The following is a 23267-nucleotide window of genomic DNA, read 5'->3' on the forward strand; positions in this document are numbered from 1 at the left end:
TGCTTGGGCCCTGCCCCTCAGTTAAGGTGGAAGTTTGAGCCTAGCACCTAATGTTGACCAGACATGACTCAGAAATGAAGAATATCCCTCTGTCCCCATTCTGATGATCAGCCAACACAGATGGGGTTGGCTTCCTCGTGCGCCACCATGACCCTGAGTAAATACCCTCTCCTTAACCAGACCAGGGAGCTTGAGCAGCCGAGGGTGATGTTCCCGCTGCACTGTTCCTCTCTACCACCACCCTCAAAAAGAAGTGGGAGGTAAGCCCCTTATAAGGATGGGTTGGTGACATGGGTATATGGTGGCCAACCCAGGGCCTAGCATTCAAACTAAGGCAGCCTACTCCCCAGAGAGCTGTGCTCTTTGCTATTAGAAGAGGCAGACGAGAGGCCTCTGAGTTTTGTTTTCTGTTAAATATAAGAAGAGGATACGGAAGAAAAAGAGGGAGATTCTTACTCAACATAGCGTATTTGCAAGATTGCACTACAGACCAAGGCAAATCAGTTGTCAATGTTTATTGGATAGATGTTGTAGAAAATATTAATAAAAGAAGTAAAAAAATGTTGGGCAGAGAAATCATTAGAATAAGTAAATAGTCTGTGATGGAGACATTATTCATATGAATCTAAAAAATAGAACCTCTAATGTGTTCATTTAAAAAATCAATTGTGGTATTTAATCATACCTTCCACTAACTAACCTAAAAGACTCCTAATATATTTAATAGATCTGTTTGTTACACTGTCAAGAGGTATGGTAAATACCTGCTGGCAGCAGAAGAATATTATCATGGTAGTTGGTAAGATGCTTTTATTTTCAGCTGGAGGCACTTAATTTGTTGGTTAAGTGTATCTGGCAGGCCCATGTCAAAGGGAAGTGAGGAATTATTAGTAGGCTGCCCTGGTGGCAGGCTGCACACAGCTGGAGGAAAGGATGGAATCATACTTGCACCCAAATTCTTAGGGCCACAGGGCTGCCTTCTCCGAGGAAGGGAGTCAGTTAAGAAGAAAATAGCTTCTGAAAAGAAAGTTAATGCTGATGGCTGTGTTTACATTATCTTCCAGCTTCTGGGTCTTGGGAAAAGGTTTATCCCCTTCATGGTCCCTGGAAGCATTCTCTGCTCCTCTCAAACCAGGTGTCCCTGTCGCCCTGCCCTTGTGCCCCTCATTCCCTTGATTTGAAAGGCCCTCCAGACCCCTCTGCGTGCTCTCCCTCCCCTTTGCTGTCCTGCCTCTTAACTGCTCAGGAGGCAGCAGAGGCAGCACCTTCCATGGGGCCCTGCCTGGTTCTCCTCCTGTCTGTCCAGCCACTCGGCACCTCCAACGAGGCGCAGGCATGTCTCTTAGCAGCACAGTGTGCAGGGCATACTGGCTATCTGCCCACAGACGGTGAGTTCCTCATCGTGGAGAACAGGCCTTTCACCTGTCTTTCTGGTGTCCAACATAGTAAATGCTCAGTGAGGGTCTGTTGAATAAATGAAGTTAATGAATTTAATCAAATCAGGAGTCCCCTGTCAGAATACCAGTGAAGAGCAGGGATGAATTCTGTGGAGTTTCCAACAATCAACTTCATTCATAATTAAAATGCAGAAAAAGATAGTATTTTTCACCTGTGAAAGGGCAGAAATAAAAAATGAGATAGCTGTGTGTTCGTGTGTGAAGAAACGTTGCATTTGTATGTAGACATTACAAATGAACAGCCCTCCGCTTTTAGGAGCTTATCTTCCAAGGTAACATGACACCTGTGTAAAATTAGATAGGTTATTTGCTACAGTATATTTGGTTTTTTGGAAAGAGCAAAAGGTTAGAAACATTGTGTGTCCATCAATAGGAGACCAGTTGAATAAATTATGATATAGTCTTAAAGTTCAGTGTTACACAGCTATCAAAAAGAACAGTTCCAAATATGGATATGACACAATCTCCAAGTGAAAAAAAACGTATTCAGAGCACTAATTGTTTCAGGGTAAAAAAAAATACACAGTTGACCCTTGAACAACACAGATGTGAATTGCATGGGTTCACTTCTGTGTGGATTTTTTTCAATAAGTATATTGGAAAATTTTTAGGAGATTTGGGACAATTTGAAAAAAGAAACCTCACAGATGAACTGTATATCCTAGAAATAAAAAGAAGTTTAAGAAAAAGGTATGTCATGAATGCATAAAATATACATATACAAAATACGTGTTTATGTTATTGGTAAGGCTTCTGGTCAGCAGTAGGCTATAGAAGTTAAGTTTGGTGGGAATCAAAAGTTATAGGCAGATTTTCAGCTGCGTTAGAGTGGATGGGGTGATGTGGATAAGTGCCCTTAACTCCACAGTGTTCAAGGTTCTCCTGTATACATATATGCTTTTGTATAGAATACTATGGAGTGATTTTTTTAAACTGTATCAGAACTAGAGGACTGAAGGATAAATTTTTCTACTATGTTTTTTCTGCTTTGGTACCTTTTAAACTATGTCATACTTATTTCTAAAAACGTAGCTTGTTTTCAGCTAGTTGAGTGATAGATATGTGTCCAGATTTGCTGAGATCTACAGAATCACTATATAAAACTCACCAGGAAAAGCTTCCTGTAATGTAAACACTTTTCATCCTGACGTCTCCCCATAGATCACCCCAACCTGTCCCCCTTGCCTTTGAAGTCTCACTCACTTGTTGCCTAGACCATTGGAGTTGGAAAGAGCCTTGGACAATTATCTAGTGGTATTTTCTTTAAATCAAGCTAACACTGCTGCTTTTCCAACACATGTACCTTGTCTTAATTTTCTCTCACCTGCTGCTAAAGTGTGTTACTGTAAAAATATGAATATAGGTTTTCAGACCTGTCTAGATCAAAGCTGCGATAACGAGTAGAAGAATATCAGTACGATACTAATTAACCAGAATCTGCGTTATGATCCAGAGCTCTGTTTCTGTGTAGTAGAAACATGAGCTTTGATCTGGTGGCTTATAACATCAGTGGAATTCCTTGGAGGCAATTATAGTCTCCTCATTCACAGTCCCTGCCACAGACCTATATACATCTATAGGAAATGGACAAGCTTCTGCTTAGCTGTGCCCTACAGTCCATTCATTCCCTGGTAGCTCAGATGGTGAAGAAAGAATCATCTGCAATGCAGGACACCTGGGTTCAATCCCTGGGTCACAAAAATCCCCTGGAGAAGGAAATAGCAACCCACTCCAGTATTCTTGCCTGGAGAACCCCATGTACAGAGGAGACAGGGGGCTACATTTCTTGGGTCACAAAGAGTCAGACACGACTGAGCAACTAACACTTTCACACTCCATTCATAATCAGTCAGTTCAGTCACTCAGTAGTGTCCACCTCTTTGTGATCCCATAGACTGCAGCACACCAGGCCTCCCTGTCCATCACCAACTCCCGGAGTTTGCTCAAACTCATGTCCATCAAGTCGGTGATGCCATCCAACCATCTCATCCCCTGTCATCCTCTTCTCCTGCTCCCAGTCCCTCTCAGCATCAGGGTCTTTTCCAAGGAGTCAGTTCTTCACATCAGGTGGCCAGAGTATTGGAGCTTCAGCATCAGTCCTTCCAATGAATATTCAGGACTGATTTCCTTTAGAATTGAATGGTTTGGTCTCCTTGCAGTCCAAGGGACTCTCAAAAGTCTTCTCCAAGACCACAGTTCAAAAACATCAATTCTTCAGCACTCAGCTTTCTTTACGATCCAACTGTCACATCCATATATGACTACTGAAAAAAACATAGCTTTGACTAGAGGGACCTTTGTCGGAAAAGTAATGTGTCTGCTTCTTAATATGCTATCTAGGTTGGTCATAGCTTTTCTTCCAAGGAGCAAGCGTCTTTTAACTTCATGGCTGCAGTCACCACCTGCAATGATTTTGGAGCCCAAGAAAATAAAGTCTGTCACTGTTTCCATTGTTTCCCCATCTACTTGCCATGAAGTGACGGGACCAGATGCCATGATCTTAGTTTTCTGAATGTTGAGCCAGCTTTTCACTCTCCTCTTTCACTTTCATCAAGAGGCTCTTCAGTTCCTCTTCGCTTTCTGCCATAAGGGTGGTGTCATCTGCATATCTGAGGTTATTGATATTTCTCCTGGCAATCTTGATTCCAGCTTGTGCTTCATCCAGCCTGGCATTTCACGTGATGTACTCTGAGGGATTGGGGGCAGGAGGAGAAGGGGACGACAGAGGATGAGATGGCTGGATGGCGTCACTGACTCGATGGACGTGAGTCTGAGTGAACTCCGGGAGTTGGTGATGGACAGGGAAGCCTGGCGTGCTGTAATTCATGGGGTTGCAGAGTCGGACACGACTGAGTGACTGAACTGAACTCTGCATGTAAGTTAAATAAGCAGGGTAACAATATACAGCCTTGATGTACTGAACCAGTCTGTTGCTCCATGTCCAGTTCTGACTGTTGCTTCTTGACCTGCATACAGATTTCTCAGGAGGCAGGTAAGGGGGTCTGGTATTACCATCTCTTTTAAGAATTTTCCAGTTTGTTGTGATCCACACAGTCAAAGACTTTGGTGTAGTCAATAAAGCAAAAGTAGATGTTTTTCTGGAACTCTCTTGCTTTTTCTGTGATCCAACAGATACTGGCAAATTCATAGTAAATTTTAGGAATAACACTATACCTTCATAGTAAATTTCAGGAAATAACACTGTACCTTCAAAATCCAGACACCAGAGATTATACAAGAGTAATCCTGGTACTAGGGAAAATATAAACATAAGGCTCTCTACAACAAGGTAGAAAAGGGAAGAAATGGATAAATCGTGGCTTGTAGGGGTGGCTTGTGATACAATAGAGTCACAGATCCACTTTTTTGGATTGTAAGCCATTCTGTTTATAAAATACGGTGGAGACTCAGTCAGCTAAGTTATCTCTTGGGTTGTTAAAAATGGTGACGCAAACAAAATGCAAGATTTATTGGGGTGATTTTTTTAAAATTCAGTCTCTGTGTAGCCTAAGGAGACACCTCTTCTTTCTGCTCATTCCCTTCTCTTTGTGATAGTTTTGTTTTGCTGCCAAAATGAAGTGAATCTTGGGTTTGAAAAGAAGCTTGTCTACCTATAGTCTTGTCCCCGCTGCCTCCTGTCTGAGGCAATAAGCAGAGAGGTTCAGTGACCGGCCCAGTGTCTGTCCGTTAGCTTGCCAAGGCAGAGCCAGGATTCACGCTGTCGTCTTCTGCTGCCATCTGAGCACATCTCCATCTGCTGCTGGCAGTGTCAAAATAATGGTGGCCTTTGGGAACAATGAAATATTTTATTAGAGCTGGGGGCAATTATTAGGTTAAACAACCCAGGGAATATACTTAAATTTGTATTTCTTCTTTAATCATTGTCCTCCTCTAAGAAATCAAGGCCTCATGGGGACGTCCCTGGTGGTCCAGTGGTTAAGACTCTGAGCTTCCCACGTGGGGATGTAGAGGGTGCCAGTTTGATCCCTGGTTGGGGAACTAAGATCCTACATGCTGTATGGCACAGCCAAAAAGAAAGAAAGAAATCAAGACCTCGTGGACATTAGTAAATAAAAGTGTTTGCATTTCCACCAGTATCTGTGCTTAACTATTACAAACTTTGTATTTCCCACCAAGGAACACAAGTACTTGTACTTCAGCACAATAAACAAGGTGCTCTTAAATGGAGAAGAATAATCCATCGGTTTGCCAGTTGTGCGTCTTAGCTGCCAAAGTTTTCCTGAAATGGGGCCTTTTGAGCCTGAATCCATAGGTGACATCACTTCAGGAGTTCTAGTGCAGTGCTGGCTCTGTGGACGTCTTCTGATTGGTTACCTGGTTGTGACTCATCAGGTGAGGTCAGAGCCACTCACATTTCTCAGGAGAACCAGGCACTCTCCTGGGCACATCAGGACCCAAACTGGGGAAATGAATTTGAGGGTGCTGTGCTTCTGTCAACATCAGCCTGATGCCTGTGTGTAGGGTGCAGTATAGTCTGTGGAGCACTTTCTCATAATTCCCTGGGATACATGAGGGACAGAGGGGAGGAGAGGGCAGGAGCTGATCACAGTGCTCAGGAGGCTGGGACTCCATGAACAGTCAGAGGGAGGGCACGGGCTGAACTCTCTCCCCTCCTCACTCACGCTGTAGAAGACAGGTCCCGGCAAAGAAAGCAACAGGGTTGACGTAGGGGGCAACGGTGCACTGCTTCCAGGGAAGGGAGAAGAGAGAGGAGAGGAAATGAAGCTGTGGGAGCAGGCCCTCCCATGGTCCCCTGCAGAGCCAGGTAGGGTGTTCACTTTATTCACGTCAGGTGTTGACTCCTATAGGCAGTTTCCCATGGATGAGTCCTGCTGGGACCCACCCACTAATGATGCTAGTTTGAGGAAGTGATGAAAAGTCTGGAACCAAGTGAGACAGATGCTCTGTTTACTATCTTTGTGAGACAGGGAACTCAGAAGGGAATGTGAATCAGCAGCTGGGAAGAACTCTCTGTTTAAGTGCCAGAGACGTTAGCCCTGTTGTGCACATTCATTCATTCCTCAGATTTCCCGAGTGACTTGCTGTATCCTTGTCACCCGTCAGAGCTGTGGATCGGCAGGGGGCAGGGATAGGGTGTGCATAATTTGGGAAGGATTCAGCTAAGGAATCTTGCATTTCTGTCAGCAACACTGGAAAATTTTCTCTAGGCAAAAGTCTGGTCTTTCAAAACTGGTTAAAAATTTGTATATTTTGCAGTTATCTCCCTACTAGTTTGTCTTATTTCAGAATTGATGTAAAGAGATCTTAAGGTGAATCCTCATTAAGATAATGAATCCTTTAAAAAATAAGAGTAATTTATATGCCATCTTTCCCCAGTTCATTCATCTGTTTTTAAAGTTGGCTATTTGACAGTAAAATAAAAATGAATTTTAAAAGGAGAATTCTCTTGCAGTCCAGTAATTAGGACCCTGTGCTTTCACTGCTGAGGGCCCAGGTTCAATCCCTGATCTAGGAGCTAAGATTCCATAAGCTGCTTGGCACTGCCTAAAAACAAAAAGAAAGTTGGCTGTTAAAGTTTTTTAAAAGCTTCACTGTATTAAATCATGTAATACTAGCTCTAAGATCTAATGATTTTCCTTTTTATATCAGCACTTTATGAGATATTGAAGACCTTCACAGATTTGTTATTCTTTGTATGCTATGAACTGATTTTATTTTTTTGTTGTGTGAGAAGTTTTTTCTGACTCCTCTCCCAGTTTTGAGACAGAGCTTTCCCTCTGATCTTCTTACTTTCTCCGGAGCTCCCCTTTGAGGAGAAGAAATCTCAGGGGGTTAGGTACTAAGGGGCCGTGCTGGCTGGGAAGGAAAGACACCCATCTGTGGCAGTGCAGTGTCCCACTGCCGTTCTGCACAGAAACTCCTGCCTCAGCTTCAACTTCCCCACGGTGCTTAGAAACGGGGACTCGTGTGATGCTCTTTACTCGCCGCAAGTACTTCATAAGGATACCGTGCAGAAACAGGCGTTAACGGACATTGGGTTCATGTCTAGCTAAAACCCAAGAATATGGTGAGGAAAAGGCAAAAATGGATCAAGGGACCAGTTAGACATGGTAAACTACATGTTTTATTGAAATTAGAGAGTTCTAAGGTAGGTCAGTGCTGTCTTTGTTTACTCCCTAGAATGTAAGCAGAATAAGGGCATTTTTGGTTTTTTCACCACTGTACCCCAGAACCTAAAACAAGTGCTTGGCTATAGTAATAGATGCTTAGTGAACATCTGTTAAATGAATATGGAACAGTTTTTGATTTAAGCTTAGAAATCATCCTATTCCCCCAAGTCAGATAAAATGTCCAGTATTTAACTTCCAGTCAGAACATGTGGGTATGGTGCTTTGGATTGCTCATGGTACCTAATCCTCAGCATGGGTGACATGTTCCTTTTGTGTGAGATGGTGGATGTGTGGAGAAGTTCCTTCATAAGGGAGGACCCTTCCCCCCTTTTCTCTGCTTACTTGGGATTTAGAGCTATATTAGAGATTCGCTGAATTTTTCTTAGTCATCCTGACCATAATGAATAAGGTCAAAGCCTTTATAACTGCTGTGAGTAGTCCCTTCTTTTTAGAAGTAAAATGACTGTTGGTTTATCACTCATTCCCAGGCATTGAGGACTCACAGCTTCTGGCTTGAGGTTTTTTTTATTGTGAAACTGTCTCGTCAGTGCGTCAAGGCACGCCATTGTACTTGTCTTCAGGGAAGAGACACCACCTCCATATGAGTCACTCCTGTGATGAGTCCAGTCACAGGAAGGGTTTGCAGTGGCCACTGTGCCGGGAACTACCTTCCCCGGTGTTTTCCAGTCAACAGCCTGTTGCCTTGAGCTGATAAGCATAGACTAGAGTGAGAGAAATTGACTTGGTTGAAGACCAGTCAGTGTCTCCATGAATCACATGTTCTTCTTCTAGTTGGAACACAGACTATGGGGTGGAGAGGGCCAGGAAAAAGAAGCCAGCTGTCAGAACACATGCTCCTGGTGAATTCACTGATGCTGAGTACCTGCTCTGTTCCAGGAAATGGACACAGGAAAAAAGATGCAGGTAAAGGAAGGAAGAGGACAGATTTGAGTGCTGTTTGGAGAACTCAGGAAATCAATTGACAGTGAATTGAAGAGATGCTGAAAGGATGGCACAGGTGTTGGTGATGAGGCATGTGGCTCCCTTTGCCTTTATAACGATGGTTTTGTATTTACCCTGCACCACACAGGATAACATTTATATATGCAGGTTATAATTTGTGTTGCATCAGGTGTGTATATATGTATATATATATATATATATGTATATATATATATAACCTGGGCTCAAAATACTATGTGTAAATATTTGGTTTTACCCAGGTTATTCTTAATTACAGATAATGAATTGAGGGCCTTATAAGGGTAACTAGTCACTTCATTAGAAACACAGCTTGGTTTTGTTAACTGGAATATTTATCACAGCACAGTTCTTTCACTTCTTGCATGAAAAGCTGTAAGCTGGCTTTGAGATCTTTCACTCACAGAGACTCAGTCTTACCCCTCAAGATCTCATCCTCCTGAATCCCGATTCATGTTTATACGTGGTCACATGTGAAGAATGTCCTTTACTTCTGAGATTCCATTCAGCAATCCATATTTCAGAGAGGGTTCTCAAACTCTTAACTTGCCCTGTGAGGTTCGGCACAGCACTGACTGGGGCCAGTGATAATGAACAAAGGCCTACTAGGCTTGTAGGCACGCACAGCTCCCAGTCCTGGGCCAGGAGAGCTTTCAACCAGGGGTCAGCTGATCCTGTGAAGGAGTCAGTAGTTAATACTTTTAGTGCCCTCTCTAGGGGGCATTTATATTCAGCAAATTCTTCTGAGAAGCAAAGCTGCTGCTGCTGTTTGCTGCTGTTAAGTCGCTTCAGTCGTGTCCAACTCTGTGCGACCCCACAGATGGCAGCCCACCAGGCTCCACCATCCCTGGGATTCTTCCGGCAAGAACACTGGAGTGGGTTGCCATTTCCTTCTCCAGTGCATGAAAGTGAAGTCGCTGCTGCTGTTTAGTCAGTTGCTAAGTCATGTCCTGCTCTTTGGGACCCCATAGACTACAGCCATCCAGGCTCAAGAAGCAAAGAATGAGCCACTATAGTGAAGTTTGAGGTGGACAATGAGAGGGAGAACCTGGAAATCTATTCCTAAGACTCATTTTCCTAGGATTTGCTTGAGTTGGCACATCTTGTCCAAGATTTGTTGAACTGAAATATATACGTGAAATGTAAGTTTTGTTATTGGTGGTTTAACAATTCCAGAGTGACATTTTAAGAGCAAAGATTTAAACTTATAGACCAAAGTCAAAAATATTGCTCCCCAGCTATGAGACTGGGCAAGGGATTCCTCAGTACCTCAGTTTCAGTTCAGTTCAGTCGCTCAGTCATGTCCGACTCTTTGCGACCCCATGAATCACAGCACGCCAGGCCTCCCTGTCCATCACCATCTCCCGGAGTCGACTCAGACTCACTTCCATCAAGTCCGTGATGCCATCCAGCCATCTCATCCTCTGTCGTCCCCTTCTCCTCCTGCCCCCAGTCCCTCCCAGCATCAGAGTCTTTTCCAATGAGTCAACTCTTCACATGAGGTGGCCAAAGTACTGGAGCTTCAGCTTTAGAATCATTCCTTCCAAAGAAATCCCAGGGTTGATCTCCTTCAGAATGGACTGGTTGGATCTCCTTGCAGTCCAAGGGACTCTCAAGAGTCTTCTCCAACACCACAGTTCAAAAGCATCAATTCTTCGGCGCTCAGCCTTCTTCACAGTCCAACTCTCACATCCATACATGACCACTGGAAAAACCATAGCCTTGACTAGACAGAACTTAGTTGGCAAAGTAATGTCTCTGCTTTTGAATATGCTATCTAGGTTGGTCATAACTTTTCTTCCAAGGAGTAAGCGTCTTTTAATTTCGTGGCTGCAATCACCATCTGCAGTGATTTTGGAGCCCCAGAAAATAAAGTCTGACACTGTTTCTACTGTTGCCCCATCTATTTCCCATGAAGTGATGGGACCGGATGCCATGGTCTTCGTTTTCTGAATGTTGAGCTTTAAGCCAACTTTTTTGCTCTCCTCTTTCACTTCATCAAGAGGCTTTTTAGTTCCTCTTCACTTTCTGCCATAAGGGTGGTGTCATCTGCATATCTGAGGTTATTGATATTTCTCCCGGCAATCTTGATTCCATTGATTCCAGCTTGTGTTTCTTCCAGTCTAGCGTTTCTCATGATGTACTCTGCATATAAGTTAAATAAGCAGAGTGACAATATACAGCCTTGACGTACTCCTTTTCCTATTTGGAACCAGTCGGTTGTTCCATGTCCAGTTCTAACTGTTGCTTCCTGACCTCCATACAGATTTCTCAAGAGGCAGGTCAGGTGGTCTGGTATTCCCATCTCTTTCAGAACCTTCCACAGTTTATTGTGATCCACACAGTCAAAGCCTTTGGCATAGTCAATAAAGCAGAAATAGATGTTTGTCTGGAACTCTCTTGCTCAGTTTACTTATCTGAAAATGAGGATATCCATCTGTACTTCACAGGGGAAGTGGTGAGGCTTGAATGGGATGCTCAGCACCCATGACTCAAGCAGTAAAGAATCTGCCTGCAATGCAGGAGACACAGGAGACCTGGGTTTCATCCCTGGGTCAGGAAGATCCCCTGGAGGAGGGCATGGCAACCCACTCCAGTATTCATGCTGGGAAAATTCCATGGACAGAGGAGCCTGGTGGACCATGATCCATGGGGACACAACTGAATCGACTGAGCACACTCACGTGCGTGTGTGCACACATACACACAGCATAAGTAGTGGTGGTTTGGGGGAAAGCTTCTGCTAAAAACACTGTGATGAACATGTTGGGTGTATCTCTGTAACATTAATAAACTCATCAAATAATATAATTTGGAGAATGGGCAAGTGTTCCATGAAGCCCATGGAGAAATTCTGGTAAAGCTAGAGCTAAAATTGTATTTGTTTCTCTGTATTGTCACAAAATGAGTTAACGAGGTGGTTTGGTAGGTGGCAAAGGTGGTATTATCTGTAGGGAACTGTACACTAACTTTGATAAAACTGGTCACAGTTTTTCTATGTCAAGTTTTTTTGGTTTGCGGTTTTTGTTTGTTTGCCTTTGCTTTGATTTACTAAAGATGTCTTTGATAAAGAAAAATAAGTATTTTCCCTGAATAAGTATTAAGATTTTTGGTCTTCCTTCTGTTCAAATATTTCTATTTACCATTACTTGAGTAAGAGAAGCCCCCTTTACAAAAACTGAATATGAATCAAAAAAGAGATTTTTAGATATTGACTTCCTTTTTAAAGAACTAAAATAGTGAGCCTCTGAGGAATGTGATTATCTCCTTCACTAGAACAGTATATGGTGGTTTCAATCTACAGTCAAGCATACTGATTCCTTTTAACAGAAGATGATTTTGATCTTCCTGAAAGGTTTGTAGAACCCTGCAGTTGCAGTGAAACGCAAGTGGTCATTTAATGCAAATGGTACTGGTTGTACCTGACCCACTAGGGGGACTCCTTCACTCCTTGCCCAGGAGTAGCAGCCTGACCCGTCTTCTCACCAACATGTCATCATCTAATTATTACACTGACTCTTCTCTTTTCTCCTTCTACCTCTTCCAAGAACAATGAAGAATCCTTGATGTTTTTCTCAATGGGGAAGTCTAGAATTGTGTTGGCAAACTCTTGAAAAGTCAAGGCCTCTTTGAGAGGTAAATGAATAAGTTACAAGGTCTCAAAAGCTAATCATAGTCCCTGATTTCTGTGCCGTTCAAGTAGTAGACTTTCAAGAGGTCCTTTCTGTGAATTCTCATGAAGCATGAGTGTATTCGGGCCACTTGGGGGTTTATGGTTTTGCGGATATAAGTTTATAGACCAAGGGAATTTACTGGTTTGTAACTGCAGTTCTTCTGGCTCAAAACCCTTTGCAGCAGAGCACCACAATAATACCTGACTTAATCCTTTTATGATTTGGCCATAATACTGCTAATATTCACAGGGACTTTACTCTGATCACATGTTTTCTTCTCCATTAAAAAAAAACCCAAAGCTTTTTTCACTTTTTAACAGTTTTTATTTTGAAAGCCTTTGGTTTTCTAATAACTTATGTTTAGGATTACATAGAGGCAGAGGCAATTATTCTTAATAATTTAGTAACAAAGTGACTTTAACAGTTTTACTGACTTTTTAAAATCATGCCCTGTGCCCTGTGTGTATGTGTGTTTGGGGTGGGGGTTGCTTTAAAAGACAGCTGAGTGCTGTGTAGGAGATTGGACATGGCTATCACCGGTGATTCATTTTGCTTCCCTGATTCATTCCTAGCCTAGGTCCTAGTTCAAGTTAGCACAGGATGTCCCTTGAACAGAATGTCCAGAGGTTTTAAGGAGAACTTTCAGAACTAATGAGGAGGGAGACAAAGTGCCTCAGACACTAATGAGGGCAGGGGATTCAGAGGAATCCGACCCCAGCACTGGAAAAGGAGGCGTGGCCAAGAGCGCCGGTGGTTTCAGTCTTGGCTCCACCACTGTCCTTGGGGTCGGTTAGCACACCTCCTCTAGATAATGCATATTCCATGGTGCTTTGGTTTCCTTCCAAGATGAGGACCATGTGTCATCTGATGGAGTTCCAAATTGCTAGGAAACAGATGGGGCCTCGTTGGGTAGTGTCTGTTGTTGAACCCCGTAAGCACTCTTACAGGGTCCTTTTTGCTTCCTCTGTTGCTTCTCTTGCCTACAGTTTTCCCAAGATCTTCTGATCCTTAGCTCACCTAATTTTCAAATGGAATCTGAGATCCTATGAGCTGAGTTTCCACAATATATGTTAACTTTCTTCTCTACTGTGGCCTCCCTGCATGGTTAAGGCATGGCCTAGAGTTCCCAGTGTGGTTGATCAGACTTATGGTTAATTGACCAAATGCCTAAAAACTACAGCATTATCCACTTCAGGTGCAAGCAGGCATTACACACACACACACAGAGGTGTGGAGTGGTTCTTCAAAATCACAGAGATGCCTTGAGAATTAAATATGATTTTACTTCTCCAGCTGATTGCCCAGCTATTTTAAGCAATAGATTCTACCATACAAAATAATTTCTGACAAGTCCTTGAAATTTGTAATAATGGACATCTAGTTTTATCTGAAATTCACTCAGAGCTTTCTATTTCTTCTAGGCATCTACAGCACAAAGATAATAACATATTCATAAAAAGTATCCGGCTTCACTTATATGTTGAGGAGCCTTAGAAGAGCTGCATTTGAGTTTCTTTGTTTAGTTAAGCTTTGATTGTCTACTTGTGTATACTGTTGTCACCAATCACCTAGAATACAGAATCCATCAAAGTGGACAGTTCCCCAGCCAAACAGGAGAGTTGTAGGGCTATGTTATTCTTTTCCTGGATGTTGTAGAGGCTGAGCTTCTTGCCTGAGTAGAGAAGAAGAAATAGAAGCACTTAACACACTTGACATCCTTGAATATAAAAGTGGGAAATTCTGAGTTCCTGAATCCTAAAGCCTTGGGGAAAGAGCTGTTTGTCTGTATTAATGGCTTAACTGCAGGTCTTATTCTGCTTTCAGTTAAAATTTTTAAAAAATCAAACTCATGTTCCTTACCACCTTTGTTTACTCTTGTTTTTAAGGAAGACTGGGCGTGTTGAAGACTCAGACCTGGCACACATATAAACTACAGGTGTGACAAATTATTTTGGGTGGAAGGGTAAGAGCCCAAAGTTAGAGCATTTCCTGGGGCAAGAGAATTTAAAGATAAGGAGATGGAGAACGGGGCAGGAACAGGGTCATGAGTGGGAATTTGGACATGGTGAAAGTCATTCAAAGAAGACAGAAGCAACCAGTCCTGTTTGTGTTTCAGAAAGTCACTGAAACAAGTGGCCAAGTGTGGGGTGGATGGGAGAGGAGAGAAATGTGAGATGGCCAGCAGGCCAGCTAGTAGCTGGCTGTAATTGTTCTGGGGGGTGGCAAGGATGAGAAGATATGTCAATTATGTATATGTAGAGAAGCTTCGGAGAAGGCAGTGGCACCCCACGCCAATACTCTTCCCTGGAAAATCCTATGGATGGAGCAGCCTGGAAGACTGCAGTCCATGGGGTCGCTGAGGGTTGGACACGACTGAGTGACTTCACTTTCACTTTTCACTGTCATGCATTGGAGAAGGAAACAGCAACCCACTCCAGTGTTCTTGCCTGGAGAATCCCAGGGACGGAAGAGCCTGGTGGGCTGCCGTCTATGGGGTCGCAGAGTCAGACACGACTGAAGTGACTTAGTAGTAGAGAAGCTTGATTTATAATATAATGGAACTATGATATTATTCCTTTTTTAAAAAAAGGAATTAAAAAACTTTGTTCTTAAAACCAATCACTTTCCTAAGTTATTGTATAAATTTGGCTTGTTTGCGAGCAGGGCACATTTTTATGGATTTCAAGGGGGAAAGATCCACATATGTTGTTCAAGATCGAGCCAAATGCTGGGTTTCTTCTCTAAAGAAAAGAGGGGAAAGAAGTCTTTCCCTCTCCTCTTTACTCCCTGACGATGAAGGAAAGAACCTGTGGGGCTAGAAGGCCCACAGCATCGTAAGTAGACTACAGCCAGCAACAGCAGTGCTTTTACAGCCCCCAGAGCTCCATGTTCTCCTTCTCTGCTGTGTGCTTGGCCCCTGGCTGGACAGGACACCAGTAAACAAGAAGCCTGTCCTTGAGGAAATTTCCAATCCCGAGAGGGGACAGTGCCAGCAGATAAGTAATTAGAGCATAGAGGGAACTGCATGGAAACCACTCTTTTCTGGAGATGCCCTGGAATTGTCTGCAGATGTGAGCTGGGTTTTGAAGGGCATACAGAAATCCCTCCCAAGGGAAAAGGAGTCGGGCATTCCAGGTACCCTGACGAGATGACACAGTGTCTAGATGATGCCATGGGAGTTAGCGGATCCCAGAGATCCTGGTCACTCCTGATCCGGAAAAACAAGTCTCTCAGGGTGTTTTCTCAGGTGACCTGACTGAGCTCCAGGTGAGCAGGGTTCTACTGCAGTGAGCTCCATTTCCCCTTTTCAGTTCTCAGTTCTTTTTCTTTCCATCCTGGTCTAAGGTTAGAGATGAGATGCACTAACTTTTTAGAGATGCTTTCTCCCAGAACCCTGCTTAATGAACATTCCAGTTACTCAGCTGATTGCCTGATGTGCAGTCCTGACATGACATATTATGAAGTGTCATTATTTTAGACCCATTCAGTTAGGATTTGGGATCATCTGGACTGGGTGGAATTTGATTATTTATACACTGTGAACAAAGGAGTTTGCCAGATAAATTAATCCTCTGTTAAATAAGATTCCAAGAAGGATGCCTAATGTAATCATGTAGAAAGTAAGGTGTTTGGGTTTTCTTTATTTAATCAGGTTCCAGGATACTTAAAAAAAATGAATCTTGTCAATTCATGAAAGCAGCTTTAGTAGGAGTTTTAATTGTTAATTTTTTAAACCAAATAAGACATGAACGTATTCTCATTTTACAAAAAGCAAACAAACCAGAACTAAAATAAAAAGTACATGTCTCATTTTGCCAACTAAATGTTTGTAGCTACCTTTTTCTTTACATATACACACATTTAATGACATGTAGTTTTGTTTTCCACTCTTGTAAAATAGGATCAGCCTAATCTGTAACTAGCTCTCATCTTACAATATTTTAAGATGAGTGTCCTATGACCACGGACATATGTCTACTTCATTCTTTTGGACAGCTGTGTGATGTTCCATATTATAGCTGTACTACGGTTTACTTATTCATCTCCCTGATGGTGGATATTCAGATGATTTTCATTCTTTGTCAGAACAAAGCATTAGTATCTGTCTTTATTCAAATCTTTGTGTCTGTGCACAAGTTTCTTCCAATAGGATTTCTCTTGAATTCTTGGTTAGCAGTTGGAGTCAGTGTTTATTTATACTTGGAGATAACGAAAGTATTTTTCTTAGAAATACTCAATTTTTCCTGCAAATTATGCTGCCTTTTCTATAAATAGTTAGGCTTGTGACATCCTTTGTGGAGCATTCCATGGAGCCACTGTATGGGATGGTGTCAGCAATTTTATTATAAACTCTTGCCAAAGGCAGTGTCAGAAATGAGCCTGCATAGCACAGAAGTAGAAATTAGTTCTTGATTCTTTTTTCTCTTTCCTATCCTGACACAAGATTATAGAGATTCTACAGAGTGGCTTATATAGTATAGTCATTTAAGCAGCTGTGGTAAAACATGAATGCATTCTTATTTTTTTTTAAATAAGATGGAATTAGGATATGGGATCTGGAAGAGAGGGATGGCCTTCCCTTAATTTAATAAAAACAATCTGAGAAAACAGGAGCCCCTCAGATCTTTTATTGTTTGTTTCTTATTTCCTCTGCCTATGCACTTCTCTGTCTCTCTCCTTTTTCTCTCTGCGTGAATTGTAACATTGCCTTCTGTGGCTGTGGCCCAGATTAAAGCGGTGGAGAAATTTGTGACTGCATAGAGCGACTGTTTGGTACCTCTGACACAAAGGAGAGGAAAAGTAACGGGGCACACTTTGGCTGCCGCATCTCCACTCTTGCAACCCCCAAAGGGGATTTTTATGGCATCTCAGTGCCAAATCCTTCCAGTGACATGACCTCGCCAACATTGAAATGTGATTTGTGTTTTCCTTCCAAGATCTAGGATGTAATTCAAAGATAGAAAAATTCTTAACTTCTTGTTTCTGTTCTTCTTTCTATCTGATTTAAAAGCTTAGGTAAAAACAAGAAATGATCTAAATCAGAGTTATCAGACCAGTAAGATGTCTTGGAAAAAGAGAAAGATCTTCTGAATAAAAAGGCAGGAGAAGGATTTCCCTGGTGGTCCAATGCTTCCAATGCAGGGGGTGTGGGTTCAATCTCTAGTCAGGGAACTAAGATCCCACATGCATCAAGGCCTAAAAAAAAAAGGCAGAAGGTCCAAATATCCAACAGTAGGGTTGGGCTAGGTGGTGCTAGTGGTAAAGAACCCACCTGCCAATACAGGAGACATAAGGGACGAGGGTTTGATCCCTGGGTTGGAAAGACCCCTTGGAGGAGGGCATGGCAACCCACTCCACTATTCTTGCCTGGAGAATCCCATGGACAGAGGAGCCTGGCAGGCTACAGTCCATAGGGTTGCAAAAAGTCAGACATGATTAAAGCAACTTGTCACACACACAAGTGCACTTTGGGGCATCCAACATGTGTAATATAGAATGAGGATGCTCTCTCTCTCCCAATGTATCAATAGAAAGATATTACTGTTAGGTGAAAAAAAACAAGATGCAGTGAGTGTGTAGAATATGCAAATATTTCTCTAACAAAAGGGGAAAACAAGAATGTATATTTGGATTTACTAGTGTTTGCATAAGGAGACTGAAGGTTACACAAGCAATGAGTAAGACTGTTCATGGAATGCCTCTTTAAAGTGTCCTAATTTTTGAATTAGGACTGTATGACCTACTTAGAAATAAAAAATAATTTTTTAAAGGAAATTCTGAGGTGTTAGCAAAGATCTTGTTTAAACCCACTGTATATGTGATTTTACTTCTCATAGGTACCTTTTAGGGGAGGGTCAGTTGCAGGACCATGTATTTTGAGGAGAAAGGGAATAATCTATAATTATAACATATATGGCAATTTAAATTCTAACTAATTTTCATAGGAAATTGAAATGGTAGATTTGCATCTAAACTGTTTCTTTAGCTTGTTCAGACTTCTTAGGTTTGTTCTTAATTTTTTTCTTCAAAGTAATTGAAAACTTTAAAACAAGATGCTCTTTTGTTTTTTAATTTTTAATGATTTACAATATTACATTAGTTTCAGGTATACAGCATAGTGATTCAGTTTTTTTCTGTTTTTTTTTTTTCAGATTATATTCCATTGTAGCTTATTACAAAATGTCAGGTGTGATTCCCTATGCTATACAGTAGAACATTATGAAATGACAAAGGGATTAAAACAAGAAGAGGATATCATATTTACTAACATATATGCTCCCAATATAGGATCACCTAAATACATAAAGCAAATACTAACAGATGGGCAGGATTGATGATTAGCTTAAAACAAGATGTTCTTGATTCACAATCAGAACCCCTTGCTGAGGCCTTGGTTAACACGTGAGAAAGTGTGGTATTAAGCCTGTTTGTTGTGTCTGTGCTTTTATTTTCTACAGGAGCAGGAAAATTCAGATTCGAAACATCCCTCCTCACCTGCAGTGGGAGGTAGGCCAATGTCATTTCTGTATTAATTATCTTCCTGCTCTCTGTCTTCATTTGCTAATGGAGTAACGGGGCCTTTTGTCCCTTTGTTATAGTTCCCTTTCACGTTTAGGAGTTAGAGGTCTTCAGCACCCTAATGGGAATGATCTGCCCTGAGTCTGGGGTCAGAGTCGTCCCTTTTGTTGTGCTGGATAAACACTGATCCCTTATGTTCTGTCTTCTCGGGAACCAAGCACCAACAGACAAACTAAACAAAATAAATGCCTTGCTTGTGATTTTTATCCCATGATTTTAGAAAAGATTTTTACCTTTCTAAATTATGATTTGGAAGGAAATAAATGGAAAAATCAATAAGAATAGAAGGTTCTTTGTTAGTTTGGGCAAGTGTGTTGTTTATTTTGAATTGATTGTTGTGAATAACAGCTAAGACATATTTTCAGTGTTGTAAAATTTCTTACAAGATTGTTACCTTAAAATAAGATAGAATATGAGGAGTAGCCTTATTGCCTCATTTAAAGGCACACTGCCCCATGTTCCCCAACTCAAACGGAATCAAAATAGACTTAAAGGAAATAGAATGTTTTGGCCAACATTTTTGTTACTTTAAGGGAAAAAAAAACACTTTTTATTGGTGGAAAATTTTGAGCATGTATATGTCTCATTGCTTCATAAAATAAGGAGATCCCTAAAGGAAATCTGATGGAAGAATGGTTAAATCTTTCAGAAAGGAGAAGTGCTCTTTGTACATTAGTCTGCTTCTCATTTTGACAGCAAATGGGCTCCAACCATCATGAACGTGATTGTTAACAATTACTAAGAAAACTGCTGTGTTTCCTCAGTGAAGAGACTACTCGGGAGCCAATAAGCAAATGAAAGCCCTGTATATCCATTCATTTCTAGCTGTTTTTATGAAGACCTGAAATTCTGACAGTGAAGCTTCTTTTTCAGGTGTTGGATGGACTTTTGGCTCAGTGTGGGACAGTGGAGAACGTGGAGCAAGGTAATAAGTGCTGAAATTAGCCTGTTGAATTTTGAGAGGAATATTGCCTGGTAACTTTTTTAGGTTGGGTCAAATCCAAGGACAAATAAGTTTAAATTCCACTGAAGCAAGCTTCCTAGAGTGTATGTTTGTATATCTGCATGTATGTAAGAAATGTCTGTATCTGTCTGTCCATATCTATTTATTCAAAGAATGGTTTTCAGACTATATTTCTTATACTCTGTAATGTACTCAAGCACTGGACAAATTGCTGTCAGGATGGGGGAAGCTTAATTCATTTGGAAGTAACTGTATTTATACTATGACAGCTTTCTTCTTCCTGATTAAGAACAACATACCCCTGATGTCTTGGGCTGTTTTTCAAGGTGTAGGACTCCTACACCATTATCACCTGGAGCACTTGGGAAAATGCAGTTTCCTGGGGCTCACCATAGACAGATTGACAAAGTAAGACTCTCTGGGGGAAGAAGTCATGAAACTGTGTTTTAAACAGTCACTTCCAAGTGATTTTTGTGTGTATTCATTTGAGAGCCTCTGTCTTGGGAACAGTGTTGTAAATCCCCAAAAAATGTATATTCTTTTTCCTGGCACTTTATTTTTACCTTCTAAAACATTTACCTTTACAGACAGTGAAGTCATACATAACTGTTAATATTCACTTGGGAAAAAAATCACAGAAAATGCATTTTCTCATATGCAGTCTGTCTGCTAGTATAGTTAATATAATAGTTTTTAAAGCAGTAATTATTCAGATGCTCTATACTCCATGAGTATTAAAAATATTATTATTCAGTTTCATGCTTCTGACTGCCCATCCCTAAGTTGGGAGATAGGCCCACCAAGGTAAAGGGAAAGAGCCGGAAAGAAGACATGATTTATAAGGATTCTGTGTTCTCAGTTCTTGTTATTTCCCTCAAATGGAAGACATTCTAGTAAGAATTGGATGTTGTAGGCAAGATGACCTTCCAGACATGAACCTGTACAAGTTACTAGCTAAGACCATGTTATAAACTCAGGACAGTGCCATGCAAGGCAGAAATACTCCAGGCCCCTGGGGCAGTCCACAGCTCCAGGAGCACCTGTGCCCTCGAGAGCACCCTAGCTGCCTCATGACTGTAGGGTAGAAGTGTTGGGCTGTTGTTTTGTTCTGTTTCATAGGTAATTCCTGATTCAGCAGGAAAGCATTCTGCAGGAGAATTTTAAAAATCTTTATAGAGCTTTCATGTCCAATGAAATAAAGTATTTGAATGGAGTTCAGTTCCTCCTAGAATCACAGGTCTGATATCCTGAAGACAGATGTCTTTGAAGAACAAAGAATATAAATAAGAACGAATCTGAGACTTTTAGTGGGTAGCTTTATTCAGGAGGTTCAAACCCAGCCCCTTGGTCCTTTTTGGGTCTGCAGCTTCATCTGTTGCACTCCAAAGTGTAACTCTGAGACCTAGTAGCATTCAGGGTGTCAGCTCCGAGAGAGGGTGGTTGTGGGTGCACATGGCCTCTTTTGCGCTGAGAGGTGCAGTCCTGTGAGGACCTCTGTGCTAGAAAGCAACACGAACACTCCGAGGCCGAGGCCAGGACTGGTTTCAGTGTTGGTGACCCATATGTCTCAATGGCAGTTCCTTCCTAAGGAGTATGCACCCCTCCCCATAAGCGCTGCAGCTGCTTTGAAGTTATTGGATAACAGTAACCATTAACCTTTTTGGAAATCATATGGAAATTATAAGACAGAAAAATCCACGTCCCCACAGATTTGAATATTTGCAGGGAAGTGGGGAGGGTGAGTATAGGATTCCTGAAGCTCTAACATGGGTTCAAAATTAAGAATCCTTGCGCTAGAGGGTTTTATTATTACTTTGAAAAGCAGCTCTAGTGTGGTTTTCTTGAGTTATGCTCTGCTTAATGCTGTTAATTCCAAGTCTCCTAATAGCTTAAATGTTTTAATGGAGAAGATTTTGAATTAGTCATGTCTGTTGATTTTGGGGAAACCAATATACTTTTGATCTAAGTTTACTGACTTGGATGGAGAAAGTTTTGTCCTGTCTTTTGAATTTATTTTTAACACCTGACTTTGGCAGAAGCTGTATCAATTATTAATCAAGATAAACCAACTTACAAGAGTGATACCTTGTTAGCCACTCTTAGAGTTTATATGTTCTCCTCTTTAGCCAAGTGGGTTGGAATTGCCAGTTTTCTTGATTCATTGTACACGGTTACTAGATTTAACTCACACAGTCAAATTCAGTCAAAGTGGAACAAATATTGTAATAGTTCAACCTTGTCCATGAACGAACAATTAAAATTAAAATACTTTCTTATTATTTTATATATATACCCAATTATTTAAAAATTATAGCAGATAAAACTGATAGTGGTACAGTAAATTAATACAAACTTCTTGGAGAGTAATTTGAAAATAGTCATTAAAAAGCATTATGTTCTTTTCACCCAATTATTTTTCTTCTAAATGACACTAAAAATAAGTAATTCAGAAGAACACAAATCAAGTGGTATTTGCAACAGTGGTGATTTTTACCAACAGTCTTCAGAGAGCAAATACTGAGAACAACCATTTGTCAACAATTAAGGAATGGTTAGGCAAAAATCATGGCCCATTTGCTTGCTGCAATTTTATGTAGACATTAAAAATGACAAATCCAGGAAACTGTGCATAAACATATACACATGCAGAAGTGTTGAAAATAAGTAGAAAATACAGCTTTAAGTTACGTATACAATTGATTACAAATGTGTATATTCAATTGATTGTAAATTACTATAAGTGCACATGAATAAACATAGAATTCAAATAACTCTTAAGAGTTTGAACAATGAGATTTTTGTGCATTTTTCTCTATTTACATTGAGCCAGAGGGCTACACCTTTTTTTTTTTTTTCTGTGACAATGTAGTTTTTGCTTCTTTCCTAGTCAACACAGACACAGAAACTGCCGTTGTCAACGTCACATATGCAACAAGAGAAGAAGCTAAAACGTAAGTGGATTTAGCTTATTTCCCTTTAAATCTGGGCTGGGGAATGCCGGGGAAGCTTGTCGTTGGATTCCACTGAATCCTGTGTTTATAAACCTTTTCTGAAAAGATGCAGATCTTTGATGCATCAGTAGTAGTGGTGCAGTTGCTGAGCCATGTCCAACTCCGTGCGACCCCATGGACTGTAGCCCGCCAGGCTCCTCTGTCGTGGGATTCTCCAGGCAAGGATACTGGAGTGGATTGCCATTCCCTTCCCCAGGGGATCTTCCCAACCCAGGGATTTAACCCAGGTCTCTCACATTGCAGGTGGATTCTTTACCATCTGAGCCACCAGGGAATGCAGATCTTTGACACATCCATAGTGCCCCAGGGAATTTATACCAGGGTATCTGTTTGTTGACTGTACAGAGATTTTTATCTTGAAAAATGTTGAGCCTTGGCATCAAAACCAAGGTGGGAGCTGTATCTTGAAACAGTAAGGCGTAGAGCACAGCACGTCTCTGACGTTGTGT

The 23267-nt window shown here is 41.3% G+C and overlaps 1 protein-coding gene across 6 annotated transcripts in view; it reads left to right on the top strand.

Annotated features, from left to right (window-relative positions):
• The window catches only part of IGF2BP2 (insulin like growth factor 2 mRNA binding protein 2), a 162986-nt gene that overhangs the window by 103552 nt on the left and 36167 nt on the right, over nucleotides 1–23267 (top strand). For 5 of the 6 annotated variants that reach the window (XM_068971063.1, XM_068971094.1, XM_068971088.1 and 2 more), the window contains exons 3-5: nucleotides 18723–18771; nucleotides 19717–19768; nucleotides 22695–22758. In XM_068971063.1, coding sequence (XP_068827164.1) covers nucleotides 18723–18771; nucleotides 19717–19768; nucleotides 22695–22758 — 165 coding nt within the window. Of the gene's footprint in view, nucleotides 1–18722; nucleotides 18772–19716; nucleotides 19769–22676; nucleotides 22759–23267 lie in introns of all 6 variants that reach the window. The other variant, XM_068971070.1, reaches the window with a different exon arrangement.

This window comes from Capricornis sumatraensis, chromosome 1 (genome assembly GCF_032405125.1).
Source record: "Capricornis sumatraensis isolate serow.1 chromosome 1, serow.2, whole genome shotgun sequence".
NCBI classification, from domain to species: domain Eukaryota; kingdom Metazoa; phylum Chordata; class Mammalia; order Artiodactyla; family Bovidae; genus Capricornis; species Capricornis sumatraensis.